A 15,620-nucleotide genomic window follows, 5' to 3' on the forward strand; every position below is an offset into this window, starting at 1 on the left:
TCCCCGTCTCTTGCTCTGAGCTGTGTGATGGGAAACCTGACCCCATTCAGGCAATGTTTCCTAGGCTCCATGTCAGCTGGCTTCTGGCTGTGTTCAAACAATGGGAAACACTGGTGGGAGACTAGAGGGCAGCTGAAAGAAGCCATGTAGTTTCCCCCCATTCCCTCTTGGCCTTAGTAGATTCTCCTCTGTGACTACTGTTCCCTCACCAGAAAAGCTTTCCTTTCATCTTCCAGAGGAAGAACCCAGCCTCTGGACCGCTTCATTTCTCTTAGGCCTCCTGATTATCACAGTGGCTTCCTGTCGTTGTTACTCTCCGAGCAGGCGCACATAAGCTGCTTGTCTTCTTAGTTTTTCTATCACCAGTGAAACCCATTCCCTCATTACATCCCTCCATGTTAAATACTCAGATTGGATCAGTTTTCCTGAATGGGTTCTGACTCACACAGAAAAAAACAAACCTATTTAGAAACCCAAGAAATGTTCTGGCCCCTTCACTCATCAAAATGCCCCAACTGACATAAACCTTTACAGTTTTGGGGGCTTCCAAGACTTTTCAAAGCCTGCCTTATTAATCCCAGATCAAGAAAACTGAGGTCAAAAGTTAAGTTTCAGTTTGGGAAGATGAAGTTCTACAGGTAGATGATGGTGATGGTTACAGAAAGATGTGAATGTACTTAATACCACGGAACTGTACACTTAAAATGGCTAAAATGCTGCATATATTTATGTCATGTATATTTCACAAAAATAAGTAAACAAGCAACGATAACACAGGATAAGGGTTTCACAGAAGTGAAGTACAATGCTGTTGAAGCACTTAAGGAGACACTAATAGTTACATCTGCTAGAGAAGGTTCCAGAGACTGTGAATTTTATCTGGAGAAACTCCAAGTAGTTAGTATGCCTGGAGCACAGGGTAGACATTGAAAAGTTGAGATCATGCAGGAGAAGCAGGCAGGATCAATTCCACGGAGCACGTTGTACAACATACAGAGAAAACCGAAGTGGAGTCCCAAGTGTAATAAGCAACACTTTTATTTTGGCCTGTACAATATTTACAGAAGAGAGACAATGATGGCTGGATGTAGCTGAGGAGCAAGGGCTGGTTACATGTAGTGAAGTTCAAGTCAGCATGGTATGTTGCAGAATCTGGTTTATAAAAGGGTGACAGAGCATCAGGTAGAATGTGTGGTGAGGTCTAGGTAAAGCATTCTGGGGTTTGCAGGTGTGGGAGGAGCACATGCCTGAGGGTAAAGAAACCTAATTATGTGAACTCTAAGAGGAACTACTTCTCTATTCTTAGCATTTAGCAGTGTCCATACTAAGCACCCAGAGATTTCTTTAAAGAACATTATAAGGAGTCAACACAAAGAGGTGAAGACAGGGAGGGGTACTGAAAGAAGAATCATGACAAAATAATGAAATTGTTACAATTTTAAGCCGCTTAGTTTTGGAATTATAGATCTGTGTGCTGACATGAGCTTCCACACATAATACTGAGGAAGAATGAGTGTGGGAAGATTCTTTTTTTGGATCAGACATTCTTTTGCACAACTTGAAATTTTGATAACTACACAATATTTTCCTTTAGAATACATGTAGTATGAATGCTTTAGACAGATTTTTTTTTTAACAGCAAAATCAATAGCAAAACTCTATCAGAAGCCATGACAGAGCCCAAAGAAGGGATGGGGGGGTATATTAAGTAGGATTGGTGGCAATTAAAATGGAATGCGAATGACAAAGAATTTTTAGGGTAAGAAAATGAATTTGGAATTTTTATCCATTAAAAAAAGCAGGAGTCAAGCAGAGCAGCTGGTTTGTGGAGAATACAATTTGGTGTGAATTATTCCACGTAGAAAACCATATTGCTTTAAGATCAGTTGTTCTTAACTGGGGATGATTTTCCCTCCAGAAAACATAGGGGCAATAGCTGGAGACAGTTCTTATACTGTTCTAAGTGGGCAGGGGTGGGAGTGGGGTCTTGTTGGCATTTAATCCATAGATACCAGGGATGCTGCTAAATATCTCACAATGCCCAGGACCGCTCCCCACAATAAATAATTACCCGGCCCCAAATGTCAGTAGGGTTAGGGTGAGAAACCCTGTTAAAGACTATACTTACTGAAACTGGAGTGGATTACCAAATTGCTAAAACTCAAAAATCCTTAAACTATATGCCTGGAGGAAACACCAATGTTACGTTGAACAGTGTGAAAATCTACTTTAAATTGGTTTCCATATAATCCTAGTAAACGTAACAATTACAAGACAGCCAGCTTTTTCTCACAGAGACTGATGGAGGTTAACTATTGATAATTCAGTTCTGATAAAGCGTGCAGATGATTAACCACACATTAATAAACTATTAATTAAAACGGGGCCGTACAACCGTTACCCGCTCCTGTTTCCTGCAAAATGTGCTCACCAAAAGCCCGGGGCACAAAGGCCAGTTTTCCCGACAGCTCTGAGTATTTAAAAAATTAAGACAAACGGGATTTTTCTAACAATAGGGTAACGACAGTAATTACTGCGGACACTACGGGGAAGTTTCATCAGAGATGTTTACCATCTACTTTCAGGGATGGCGCGTACGAGGTCTGCAAACCGTTGCTGACTCGGGGTCTGAGCTTCCTAGGGCTCTTGCTCCCAGCAGCACGACCCTCTGGATTTTTCCCGGGGACACACAACCCGTTTCCCCACACAGACAATACGCCCCGACAACAGGCCATTGACACCAACCGTCCTCAAATGGAGGAAAAACGAACCAGGAGCACTAGCCCACTTTCAACTGGAAGGCATTTTCCTCCGTGAAATTTCTGGCCGGAGGAAGACGAGAAATTGCTGTTTTACAACATGCAGCTGGCATTTCAGACGCCCTACGCTGGACCACTCACTGCGGGGAGGGAGAGCGAGGAATGGCCGGGGAAGATCACCCTGTTCGCCCCCAAATTCGCCGTTGGAGGGGCGAGAAAGACATCGCGAAGATCTCTCTACGAGACTGGCTGGCTCGGGGACATCCTCGTGTTCCCTAATCGGGTCCCAGCTCTGACAAGTCTCCTTCCGGGGGTCCCAACGAGGCGTGCAGGCCTGGCTCCCCCTCCGAACCGGGCCTCAGGTGTTCCGCCCCGCGCTTCTCCCCGGCCCTCCCCTCGCCACGCAGCCTCCGGGGAGCGCAGCAGCCGCACACAAAGAGGCTTACGCTACCCGAGCGCCCGGCTCAAGGGGAACCGCCGCAGGTCTCGACCTGCAGGCGGGGAGGCAGAGCTCCAGAGCTTCCCCACCCTAGGGAGAACCTTTGGCCCCAGAGGTCGCTCCGTCCCGCTCAGCCGGGTCCACTACCCGTCCCTCCCGTGACCGCGCTTACCCAGTACCAGCCGCGCTATGTCCGAGGGTAACAACATGACCGAAGGCGCAGCAGGAACCGCCACAAAAGACAAGATTCAGGTAAAAGCCAACACAGCGACAGCCCCTGCGCCGCATCTCCCGGTTCCAGTGGCGGCACTGAACCCGCGGCAATTTGTCCCGCCTCTTTCGCCTCGCGTCCGCCAATCGCTTCCGCCGGAGAAAGAAAGGCGCCGAAATAAAACCCGCCTCGGTTCCCGTCGGCTCTGTCGTCACTTCCGTCCTCCTATTCCGAGGGCTGGGGCTGAAGGCGGCGAGAAGGTGGGATGCAGGTGCCGGGGCCAGGGGGCGGGCGGCGAGCGCAAGGTCGCACACCATTGGCGGGCAACGCGCACGCGCGTTTGTTCAGACGAGCGGAGTGTTTTGAGGCGAGCCGGCGCAGGGAGCGCAAAGCGTGCGGGGGTCGGCGCGCATGAGCAGATGGTACCAGCTCCCGGTTGACCCCGACTGTTTCCTCCGGAGACCCAGGCTGCGTGTTCACGCTGCGTTTGAACCGGAAGCGGGAATAGTGGGTGTCCACCTGGCTGGAGCCACAGGGGCTGGTGTGGGGAGGCGAGTGGAACCGGGACCGAGGCTGCAGCTGCCGCTGCTGTCGGAAATTCCACTTTGGCGGTGCGAGTGCACCGTTAGGAGGAGCGTGAAGAGCGGGCAGCGGCTTCTGCGTCGGGGACTGCTGGGCTGTCCGAGCCCCTCTGTGCCAGGCCCCCGACGGCCGGTCTCACCCGCTGCTCTGGGGCGGACCTTCCCTGCTCGCTACACTCTCCCGCCCTCTCTCCGAGGCCCTCGCGGATTTAGCCTCGAACCTTCCTCCAGGTGCTGGTAGCACGCTCCTGCCCGTCCCCTTTCCTCTGCCACCGTACGGTCCGGGTGTAGCTAGAGGACTTGACTAACAATGTTTTCCCCCCTTTTCTTGATTAGTTTTAAACCGCGAGCATCTGCTGAGGCTTAAACTAGAGTGACGTGGTGGAGAGCACGGACTCAAGAATTTCGTTGCTGGACTTGGAATTTTGGCAGACATGTGGGTGACTGCGCTGTCCGGTCTCCCTTGTGATAATCCTTGCCGGTGGTGAGCCCTCAAGAGCGTTTGCTGCTGTTTTTATCAGGTACGGAGAAGTAAAGGGACTCTTAGAGCTCAGGGCGATCATTAAGGGAGAACCGTGATCGTAGAGGAGCTAACGAGGTTCTGCGAGGAGACCTCGAGTTGTTCAGTTGCCCCCGGAGGAGGATGGTGGGAGCCTTCCAGACAGGCCGGGAAATGTATGTAAAAACACAAAGCGTGAGAGGTTTCAGAAGCTTAGGAGTGAGGTCTGGCGTTGAATGAAATAGATGTGGGCATTTTCAGCATGTTGAGGTCTTAGGGATGGATGAGATCACACTGGGAGAACCTCGGGTGGGAAGTAGGGAGATAGAGATAGTCTTGCAGGTGTGAATGGAAGAGGAACTATCTGAAGAGAGACTCAGGAAACAGAGGAAGGGAAGAATGGTGATTTGTGGTATTTGTTGAGCATTTGTTGTGTTCCAGGCACTGTGTTAAATCCCTACGTGAATCTTGAACAGTAACTTTGAGGGAGGTAGTATTGTTTTTCGTTTTATCGGCGACAGATTGAGCTTTAGAGAGATTAGCTAATGTGTCCAAGGTTATACAGCCTGTAAGGGGCAGGGGCAGGATTTGAACCAGCACAGTCTAACAAGAGAGTCCACACTATTACACCAGAAGAGAATGGCATGCCACCAGCAGAATTCCATACAGGAAGATGTGATGTAGGCATCGTTTTCAAATTCTGCAAAGGAATCAGCTTGATTGAGATCTAAAAAGGAAGGTCGGACTTGCCACTTAAGAGACTGTTATTCAGGAAGTATGTATGGTTTGAGGAGCATGTTGGTAGAGGGGCTTAAGTCTGGGTTAATGTATTTATTGAATTCAACCGTATCTGTTGACTCTCTTACCTAGCTGACTACTCTTCAGTTCCTTCGGTGTTCTTTCAATTCCTCCAACACACCATGCGCTTTTTCATCTTAGGACCGTTTGGTGGTACTAGTCTCCTTCCCTGAAATATTGGTCCTCTCCCTCTTTCTGTGATTGGCACCAGTTCAGGTCTTGGCTTTGTTGTAATCTCTGCTGAGATGTTCCCTGGAAGCTTATCAGAAGTGATCCTCTCCATTGTTAGTGTATATTTTCCTCTTTTGGGTCCTATATCATATTTTGGAATTAGGCATTGATTTTTCACTGTACTTGTTTATTGTCACTCTCCCCCACCAGTTATGACTCCACAAGGGAAGGATTTGTGTCTGTTTAATTCACTGTGTCTGGCTACCCCTAACATAGTACCTCAAACAGGTAGTGGCCCTGTAAATATTGTTGTATGGATCAGTGAAAGAACGTTTCCTGACTGAGGTGTTTTGTTTTCTTCAAAGTAATGAATCTTTGAGAAACAGAAGAGAGGAACACAGAAGGAGAAGAATAAAAAACCACAGCTTAAAAAAAAAAAAAATTGAGGGCTGCATCTTCCTGGAAGTGTCACATGGTCAGTAAACTTGCATTTTTTATTATGTTATAAATAACATCTTCAGTATACTTAGGAATAAACATGCCTACGTTTATGGTTCTTTGGATATGGATCTTGTTAAGGTGTTTGTGTAGGTTATGATCCCAGTTTTATTCTACTTACTGACTCAGTCAAGAGGGTTTTAAACCACGATTGAGTATGAAGGGGAAAGAGTCCTAGATAAGAGGGAATGGAAAATAAAAATAATAACCCTTTTCCTCAAGAAGTTTACAATCACATGGCAAACTTGGTAAATAACAACCTTTAATCTACAGCAGAGTAAAGGAGGTTGTAACAGGGATAAAAGAGTCACAACAGCCAATGAGTAAAAATGAAGAAGCGAATTAGAACTACCTACCAACGAAATAGGTTGGCTTCTTAGGTAGTGTGCTCTCAGAGTATTTACGGAGAGTGTTTAAATACTTTTATAGGAGGGATTTCTTCCTTTGTAAGAAGATTGGACGTGGTCTTTCAGTTCCAATTTTAAGACTGAATTAAACAACAGCAAAGAAACATACTTGGTCTTTAAAGAATGAGTAGAGTTTATATGAACGGATGGGAGAAGGACTCCCCTTCTTTTTCCTCTTGAGATATGTCAAGGACAAAAAAAGTTTTTTGTTTGTAAACACTTGTAGTCTAACAAAAACGAAGCTTTCTTGTAAGAAGAGTCAGAAATAATGACACAAGATGCTTTTCTTAGGCCTTTTTTTTTAAAGGTTATCAAAGGAAGGTTTGATTATATCAGAAACCTAAAAGGAGGTAGGCTACAGCAATGGCATTAAGGTACACTAAAGTGTAGTTGATTTTTGGCACTATAGTATTTAATTCCCTTTTGAAACAGCAGTATAATTGCACTTGAATTTTTATGTTTTAAATGAGAACCGTAAAGCCAGCTGACACTTAGTGGTAGGGAAGGCTTACTAGCTCTCCAAAGCCTAAGCAATTCCAGCTTTTGGCTTAGTAAATGATGTATTTTGTTATTCCATGTAAGAGTTAAATAATTAAGAGTTAAATAGTGCAGCTGGTCAATCCTTAAATCAGCTGGTCATCCTTAAGAACAGGTCAGTCAGCTGTAAAAACCTTAAATCCCCTTTTCCTTTTTTTTTTTAATTTTTGAATTTATTTTATTTTTTTTTTTTAAAGATTTATTTATTTATTTATTTGACAGACAGAGATCACAAGTAGGCAGAGAGGCAGGCGGAGAGAGAGATTGGAGGAAGCAGGCTCCCTGCTGAGCAGAGAGCCCAACGTGGGGCTCGATCCCACGACCCTGGGATCATGACCTAAGCCGAAGGCAGAGGCTTTAACCTACTGAGCCACTCAGGTGCCCCAAATTTTTGAATTTATTTTAGAGAGAGTGTGCATGCATTCCGGGTGGGGAGTGGGGAGAAGGAAGGAGAGAGATAGAATCAGAAATAGACTCTATGCTGAACCCTTAGCCGGTCATCGCAGAGGCTTGGTCTCACCACCTCTAGTTCATGCCTGAGCTGAAAACAAGAGTCAGATGTACTTAGCTGACTGAGACCCCCAGGCATCCCTTTCTTTTCCTTATTCCTTTTTTTTTTTTTTTCTTTTAAAGGTTTTACTTATTTATTTGACAGAGTGAGAGTGAGAGAGAGAGGGAACACAAGCAGTGGGAGCAGCAGAGGGAGAGGGAGAAGCAGGCTACCGGCTGAGCAGGGAACCCAATGTGGGGCTTGATCTTAGGACCCTGGGACCATGACCTGAGCGGAAGGTAGAGGTTTAATGACTGAGCCACTCAGGTGCCCCACTTTTCCTTATTCTTGGCCAGGCTGTCTTCTATTGGTCTTCTACATTTTAATTGAATTATCATGTTTCTTAGAAAAGGTCTCAGAAAAGTAAATTTATATGTTGCCCGTTTTTATCCTGCTATTGCAAACTAGTACCCGTTTGCATGTTGAAGCTTTGTTTTGATATATTCTAAGAAAATCTCATTTGAATGTGGAAACATTAAGAAAAATAATTTTATGGTTACAGTATGCATGTAATTGTACAGTCTGACCTGACTGTTAATACCACAGTCTGAAATAATTTTGCATTTACGTGTGTTTCTTTTTTTTACAGTGCTGTGCTTTCTGCAGTGCTGCACCATGAGTTTAGCACTGAACGATCTGCTTATTTGCTGCCGTCAACTGGAACATGACAGAGCCACCGAACGAAGGGTAGTAAATTACTGAAGCTTAATCTTTCCTTGAAGTTAGTGTGTAATTGGCAACCCAGTACGGTGTTCTTTTTCATTTTCAGAAAGAAGTTGAGAAATTTAAGCGCCTGATTCGGGATCCTGAAACTGTTCAACATTTAGATCGACATTCAGATTCCAAACAAAGCAAATACTTGAATTGGGATGCTGTGTTTCGGTACTCCATTCCAAGTTTTTTACTGTCTTTATTTTCCTCTTTCATTTTATTTTTTTTTAAGATTTTACTTATTTGACAGAGATCACAAGTAGGCAGAGAAGCAGGCAGAGAGAGGGGGGAAGCAGGCTCCCCACTGAGCAGAGAACCCGATGCGGGGCTCGATCCCAGGACCCTGAGACCATGACCTGAGCCGAAGGCAGAGGCTTTAACCCACTGAGCCACCCAGGCGCCCCTCCTCTTTCATTCTTATTTGTTGTGATATTTTTGTGTATGTAGGTCTTATTTATCTTTGCTTTCTATATACTGTTGTGCCTTGCACGTAAAGTTGGTGCTTAATATTTGTCTGAAATATGATTTTTAAAGGATGTTCCTATAGAAAGGCATTTGTTCAGTGAAAGTTCTTAGATCTCACTCAAGATTAAGAGGATTCCTTTCATATTAGTTCATTCAAGACTTTATTTTAGAAGAACACTTTATTTCAAATTGGAGAATAAATTAAGTTATAAATGCTTTATTATTACTTTTACACCTTTAAATATTCCTCTGAATAACTGCCACTTATTAAATTGTAATTAAGAAAACAATTACAGAATAATTTCTGTAGGAATGCAGTTAAAAACATCAGGCTTTGGAAGGACAATTGATTGCTGGACTGGAGTGCCACATAGAATTGATGCCTTTTTACATTGAGACATAATTTTCAACTCTGAAGTCCGTTTGTACCTAGGAATAGGTTGTAAAACTTAGGAAAAATGAATAAAATATTTTAAACCAATGTAGAATAGTGGGAAGCTTGAAATAACAGGTTCAGCCAAGGGGAAAGTATATTTACTTGTTCTTAAGTGTTTAGAATTCTTATTTTTACCACTTACTTGGTATTGGATGGACTTACAGATTTCAGTGCAGATAACATAAAAAAATGCATGTTTTTTTTCTCTGGTTACTTAGTTCATTTCAAATACCACAAAAATGGTTCCTACCTAAAGATGAGTATTATTTTGCATAAGCAAATCAGGTAGGTCCAGTAGGCACCTGGCACTTCCAACAAATCATGAATATCTTCTAGGCAGACTTCATTCAAAAGCTAGAGACATTGCCACCTACCTGGGAAAGGTTTGGGTTGTGTACAAAATAACAAGTAAGAGAGAACTGAGAGCTCAGTAGCATTGTAAGCTTTTAATAATAAAATGAAAAAATAAGCAGTAAAGCAACAGAAAATCATGGAGGTTACAGTTTAGAACTTTGTGGAACAGACTTTAAATTGGTATTGTGCCTTGAAAGAGAAAATTATTTTTTTAGCTGGTACATTGATGGCCGTGTGGCGGCTTCAGAGATTCTCTTTGTGATGGCGTAAAGGATTTTTCACACTGTTGTAATAATTCAGGCATTTAATAATTCTGAATTCTGAATTTAATAATTCTGAAATTCCACTTTGTTTTCTTGAAGATTTTTACAGAAATATGTTCAGAAAGAAACAGAATGTCTGAGAACAGCGAAACCAAGTGTATCAGCCTCAACACAAGCCACTAGGCAGAAAAAGATGCAAGAAATCAGTAGTTTGGTCAAGTACTTCATCAAATGTGCAAATAAAAGTAAGTACTGTTATTATAAATAGCTGGTTTAAAAGGTCACTGTTGCATGAGTTTGGTTGGAATATGTTGAGGTAAACGTTTAGTGCTAACTCTAATTTGTGGTATATGTAATGGTTTTTAATATATGATCGGTTCAAATATTTGGAGGAATTTATGCAAGCATGGAGTGATAGTCTCCAAAAATTAAAATTAGTATTCCAACTGCCATTCTTCTTGGATCCCTTCTATTTGTTCCTAGGACTTAGGTAGCCCTAATGATTGAACATACCTTTTAAGCTTTTTTTTCCTGTCTTTGAATAGCCTTAATAGTGGTGAAACCTGTCTCCCTTTGTTGCTGCTTCTGCCTTCTGAGATAATATAGAAAAATCCTGATAAATTTTTTCAGAATGTTCTCTTTTGAGATACCCGAAGTTAGCTTTGACATTTCCTTTGAGTCGTTGTCTCTAACCTAAACAGATGTTCTTTATTCAGCTCATTTGACCCTAGTTTTTGTGTCACTCTCTTCTGAATTTTCTTCAGTTTAATTATATCTCAAAGTGTAGGACTTAATCATAGCCATATTCTGATTGGTAAAAGAGTGGAGCAGGACTTGTATATCTTTTATTCTCTACTTTTACTGATTCATTTTGAGATTACATTAGCTTTCTTACAATCAGAACCCACCATGCTCAGTATTGATTAAATTAAAAAATGCCCAGTGGTTTTTTGCTCCTCATGAGCCATGTATTTCCCACTTTGAATGGGGGCCGTGGTTGTCTTAAAGAGTTGATATTTTTGACCCAAAGTGCCCGATAGCAATAGGCCTATCTAAGGAAAGGGGCTTCCTACAATGTTGAAACCTAGAAGTAGAAATGTTTGCTTAGGGACTCTTGGGCTCAGACTTTGTTACTATTTATACACAATGTGTGTGAATAGTAATTTGTGATTCCAGGTTTAGTTTGAGAATCAGAAAAGCCATTGAATCACTATTTTGGGCACCCGAAAGTACTGTAACACCGTATGGTAACTATACTGGCATTGAAGTGAAAGACTTAATAAAATAAAAAGAATGAGAAAAGCCCAGCATCGGTAAACATTATTAAGTAGAAGGATATAGATGGCTCGTGAATGCTGTCTCAGAATGGTGGTATGAGATTTAAGTCTAAAAAGCAGTGGTTTAGCAGAAGTTCAGTTTTCCAGCTCTGAGGTGGCAGTTTGTGTGGATAGTGGCAAGCCTGTGTCAAGGACTCCAGCACATGCAGAGGAAAGCTACACAGAAATACTGTGTACCTGCTTTTGCCCTGAATGATAGCCCTGCATTTATTAAAATTTGTTCCCTTGGCTGCTTACATTGGGTTTACCTATTTTAATTTGTAGTTATAGAGTTATTGAGAGAAAGATATCTGGACCCATTTTTGCCCACTAGAAAAGTTTGCAGGGTATAATTTCGCTTTACGGTGAAAAAACCTTCAGTCACAAAATTAACAGTATTGGAAAATACACTTGGAAAATGTGTGAAAGTATCACTGTGTTGGGTTACAGGAATAAGTAGATGAAATTATCAGAGTAAGATTATTTAAATGGTTGAAAGTTTGTGTTTTTATTTGAGGCTTCCTTTTCTTTCTAGTTTGACTTTGTAAGTTAAGCATCTTTATGCTCTGAACAAAACCAGAGCGTTACTGTCATGTCTTCTCACTTTGTGTTTTTCAAAGAGTTGGGGAGTTGATGGGAATTGAAACACATGTCCAGACTTAGCATTGGTATTCAAGGTCTTAATGTCCAGACTTAGCATTGGTATTCAAGGTCTTATGAAAGGGGCAGAGATTCGAAAACGAGAGTGGGGAAGGGAGCAATAAGCAGCTATCATTCATTCTTTTATGTAGGCATTTGTCTGCTCTGCACGCCACGTAGATGGGGCCTAGAGGATAGAAAGCCCAGCTTTGTAAAATGCGAAGTTTTATGAGGGTCCTTAAATTCTCCTTAGTCAACTTAGTTGTCCCTTGGAGGCGGGTTTCCTCAGAAAAAGAACTTCAGTGTAATTCTTGAAACCTTTCTCAAATTTGGCGGAGGAAGGAAATTTGTTGAGATTAAGGCCACAGGGAAATATGATTTCATCATGACATTAATTTATGTAGTTAATAAATGTTTACTAAGCAAATATTATTTAGGACAGTTACCGGGCTGTGTTGCCATATAGAGATTAAGTAATTCCTGAGGGATGTTATCATATAGTAGATATTACAGTTAAGAGATGGTTACGAGGACTGTAAGAGGGAGGGGGCCGCAGGGCGTCATAGCAGAGGAACATGATCGTGCATTTCGTCACTGGTTCAGTGCCCGAGAGTGTGGTATAAATCAAGTAAAAATGATAAACGGTTGTGTCAGTATTTATTTACTATAGTTTGATAAGAAAATGCTAAACTCCTATAAGAAAATGCTAAGCTAGAATATAATCAGATATATATATGACTTGTGGTCTGTTCATAGCTTATAACAAAAAAGTTATATGCCATTTTAAGATTGTTAATACTGAGGGCTCCTGGGTGGCTCAGTGGGTTAAGCCGCTGCCTTCAGCTCAGGTCATGATCTCAGGGTCCTGGGATCCAGCCCCACATCGGGCTCTCTGCTCAGCAGGGAGCCTGCTTCCCTCTCTCTCTCTCTCTCTTTCTGCCTGCCTCTCTGCCTACTTGTGATCTCTCTCTGTCAAATACATAAAAATCTTTAAAAAGAAAAAAAGATTGCTAATATTGAAATATAGTAAAATATTAGCTGCGACATCGATGTGATTTGCTGAAAATAAAAAACAAACAGTTTTTAAATGTCATTTTGTTGCATTCAAAAATATACCCATTAATACTGAATTTTTGGGAGGCCAGGGCGCTTGGGTGGCTCAGTGGGTTAAGCCTCTGCCTTGGGCTCAGGTCGTGATCTCAGGGTCCTGGATTCAAGCCCCACGTTGGGCTCTCTGCTCGGTGGGGAGCCTGCTTCCTCCTCTCTCTCTCTGCCTGCCTCTCTGCTTACTTGTGATCTCTCTCTGTCAAATAAATAAACTCTTAATTTTAGGACCTCTAATAAATAAAACTGGAAATATTAGAGCCTTACATATTTATATACCACAAATGCTTTTGTACAATGTGAAAGTAATTTGGTTTTCAAAGCCCAATATTCTCCTTACAATCTTTTTTTTTTTTTTTTAAGATTATTTATTTATTTGAGAGAAAGAGTGCATTGGTTGGGGGTGGGCGGCAAAGGGAGAGGGTCAAGCAGACTCCCTGCTGAGCAGGACCCCAGGATCATGACCTGAGCTGAAAGCAGGTGCTTAAGTGACAGCCACCCAGGCGCCCCATCCTTCTTACAATCTTTGGTTATTCTAATGAGTTCATTCTTCATAAAAGGTACCAAGAAACTGGATCATTTTAGGTCTAGTGCCAGAGACTGTGAATTATCAAGGATGGAGTGGATGATCGTTTTTGCTATATATTCCTATAGGGATCAGCAAACTTCTTTAGTAAAGTGACCAGTCGATGTTTTTGACTTTATAGGCTATACAGTTTTTGTGTCAGTTAGTCAGCTCTGCTGCTGTAGCATGAAAGTAGCCTTAGACAGTATGTAAATGAACGGTCATGGCTGTGACCCAGGAAAATTTTAATTCCCAAAACAGGCAGTTGGGAGCATTTTGCCCATGGGCCCCAGTTTGCTAATTCCTGCTCTATGAGAAAGAAATTAGTTCATAGTAATGTCCCATACGGAATTATTCATATAGCTGCAATTCCAAGTGTTCCTGTGTTTCTTAAGATTTATATGTTTTTATTTGTTTATTTTTCAATAGGAGCACCCAGACTGAAATGTCAAGAACTCTTGAATTATATCATGGATACAGTGAAAGATTCATCTAATGGTTCCATTTATGGAGCAGATTGTAGCAACATTCTGCTCAAGGACGTTCTCTCAGTGAGGAAATACTGGTGTGAAATATCTCAGCAACAGTGGCTAGGTATGTTTTGAAGTTTGTTATTTGTAAATTTTTTTCTGTGAAATGAAATGTCACCAAAAGATCGGTCAGAATCTTTATCCCCCAGGTGACCTTGCAGTTTAACAGTATCTTAGTAAAATTAAATACTTACAGAATCCAGTCCTTAGTTTTCTTTATTATGAACTTCCTAAGTGATTGTCTCTATGAGAACTGGAACATCACAGTTGAAAGAAGCCATCCCTGTCCTCGAGTCCTTCATAGGCCAGTGACAAAAAAATCAAGTGAACCAAAAATTACAGTGCACCAAAACATAGATACGTTTGGGCGCAGTGAGTTCCCAGATCAGTGACACCTAAACCTCACCATGATTAAAAGAAAAAGAAGAAAACCAAGAAGGAGAGGTGTCATGAAAGTGAAAGCAGCAGAGTTTCAGGTTGGAAGGGGTATGACATTTTAAGTGTGGTAGAAATGCTAAAACACAAAAGCATGCATTGGATTAGGCATTTAGCAGGTCACTTGTAAGGTAAAAAATAGTAAAAAGGATCTCTAGGGCCCAGGGACTGCAACATAAGTAGAGTGGGTGTCGGAGGAATCTATTTTCGATTTCTAGGTGAAAAGTTCTGAGAGACCAAAAAGGAAGGAAGTTGTGATCAGAGACAAACATTTGAGTTTATGAATTTCAGAGGTGGAGCCTTTCTCTGAGTGGGTTCAGTGGGTGACAGTGAGGTTTGGCTTTAATGAAGTGACTCGAAGCTCTATGTCCAAGTCTTTTAATAAAACCACCACTGAAAATCTAGAAACTGTGTTTTTTGTGGAAAGTACTTAAGATAAAATTTTGCTAATTAAATGAAAAGACATTTGTCTGTATTGTTATTGTCAGTTTCTCATATCAAAAAAAGACACGTGTGGATGGTAAAACTGTGATCTCATCAGTGCCCTGCACTATCTTCTACTGTTCCCATATGAATGAGAGCCTTTGTAGCTTTGAGTGTTAATTTCTGAGGTGTCATCTCAGGCCTTTGTTCTTGTTCCGAGCGTGAGGGAGGCTGTGTCCCAAACTTGATCCTCACAACAAGTTTAAGAGAAGAGGTTAGTGGTATCCAGGACGCTCTGATACGTCTCTCACCACTGTGGTCCATCCTAAGTATTCAGGAGGTTTGCGTATTTTAGATTAGTACTTCTAACCACAGGTCTCACTGAAACAAAGAGAATCCTTGCTGTAGTCTCCTTACTATGTCTGATCTGTTCTCTGAAATCCTCTTTCTTTTTGAGCATATTACTGTCATCTCTCATAATTTGGCCTTTTGATTGAATTATCTTTCTAGTTAGCTCCCTTTTCTCAAACTGCACTCTCCAGTGAGGACTATACTCAAGAAGTGGAGTTTATGTTCAGAATATATCTTTGGTAGAGGTGTTGATGGAACCCATAGTTAGAGATAAGATAGTCTAGAGGGAGAGTTTGGAGTGAGATGAGAAGATGCCCTGAGGCCTAGCCAGCATTTTCATATCCAGTTGGGATTAGCTTATTGAGTCCTACAAAAAGCTCTGCTGAAATTTTGGTGGGGCTGGATCCCAGGACCCTGGGATCAGGACCTGAGCCGAAGGCAGAGGCTTTAACCCACGGAGTCACCCAGGTGCCCCAAATTTTGGTGGGGATTGCACTCAGTGTATTGAACAATTAAGAAAGTGTCCTAAAGGAAAGATTCACAGCAGCCATACTCTCTAGTTTTGAAGGGGAAAAACA

The 15,620-nt window shown here is 42.1% G+C and overlaps 2 protein-coding genes across 5 annotated transcripts in view; one reads left to right on the forward strand and one right to left on the reverse strand.

Moving 5' to 3' along the window:
* LOC116855605 (protein NPAT) overlaps nt 1-3,545 on the reverse strand; it is a 55,543-nt gene extending 51,998 nt beyond the window's left edge. For all 3 annotated transcript variants that reach the window (XM_032838465.1, XM_032838463.1, XM_032838462.1), the window contains exon 1: nt 3,371-3,545. In XM_032838465.1, coding sequence (XP_032694356.1) covers nt 3,371-3,407 — 37 coding nt within the window. In that variant the 5' untranslated portion in view covers nt 3,408-3,545. The remainder of the gene's footprint in view (nt 1-3,370) is intronic.
* A 267-nt stretch (nt 3,546-3,812) lies between these two features.
* ATM (ATM serine/threonine kinase) overlaps nt 3,813-15,620 on the forward strand; it is a 130,699-nt gene continuing 118,891 nt past the window's right edge. The window contains exons 1-7 of one of the 2 annotated variants that reach the window (XM_032838312.1): nt 3,813-4,221; nt 4,327-4,511; nt 5,824-5,933; nt 8,040-8,137; nt 8,220-8,332; nt 9,779-9,924; nt 13,733-13,897. In XM_032838312.1, coding sequence (XP_032694203.1) covers nt 8,066-8,137; nt 8,220-8,332; nt 9,779-9,924; nt 13,733-13,897 — 496 coding nt within the window. In that variant the 5' untranslated portion in view covers nt 3,813-4,221; nt 4,327-4,511; nt 5,824-5,933; nt 8,040-8,065. Of the gene's footprint in view, nt 4,222-4,326; nt 4,512-5,413; nt 5,934-8,039; nt 8,138-8,219; nt 8,333-9,778; nt 9,925-13,732; nt 13,898-15,620 lie in introns of those variants that run through there. The other variant, XM_032838313.1, reaches the window with a different exon arrangement.

Source organism: Lontra canadensis, unplaced genomic scaffold (genome assembly GCF_010015895.1).
Source record: "Lontra canadensis isolate GAN:19392208 unplaced genomic scaffold, GSC_riverotter_1.0 scaffold104, whole genome shotgun sequence".
NCBI classification, from domain to species: Eukaryota; Metazoa; Chordata; class Mammalia; order Carnivora; family Mustelidae; genus Lontra; species Lontra canadensis.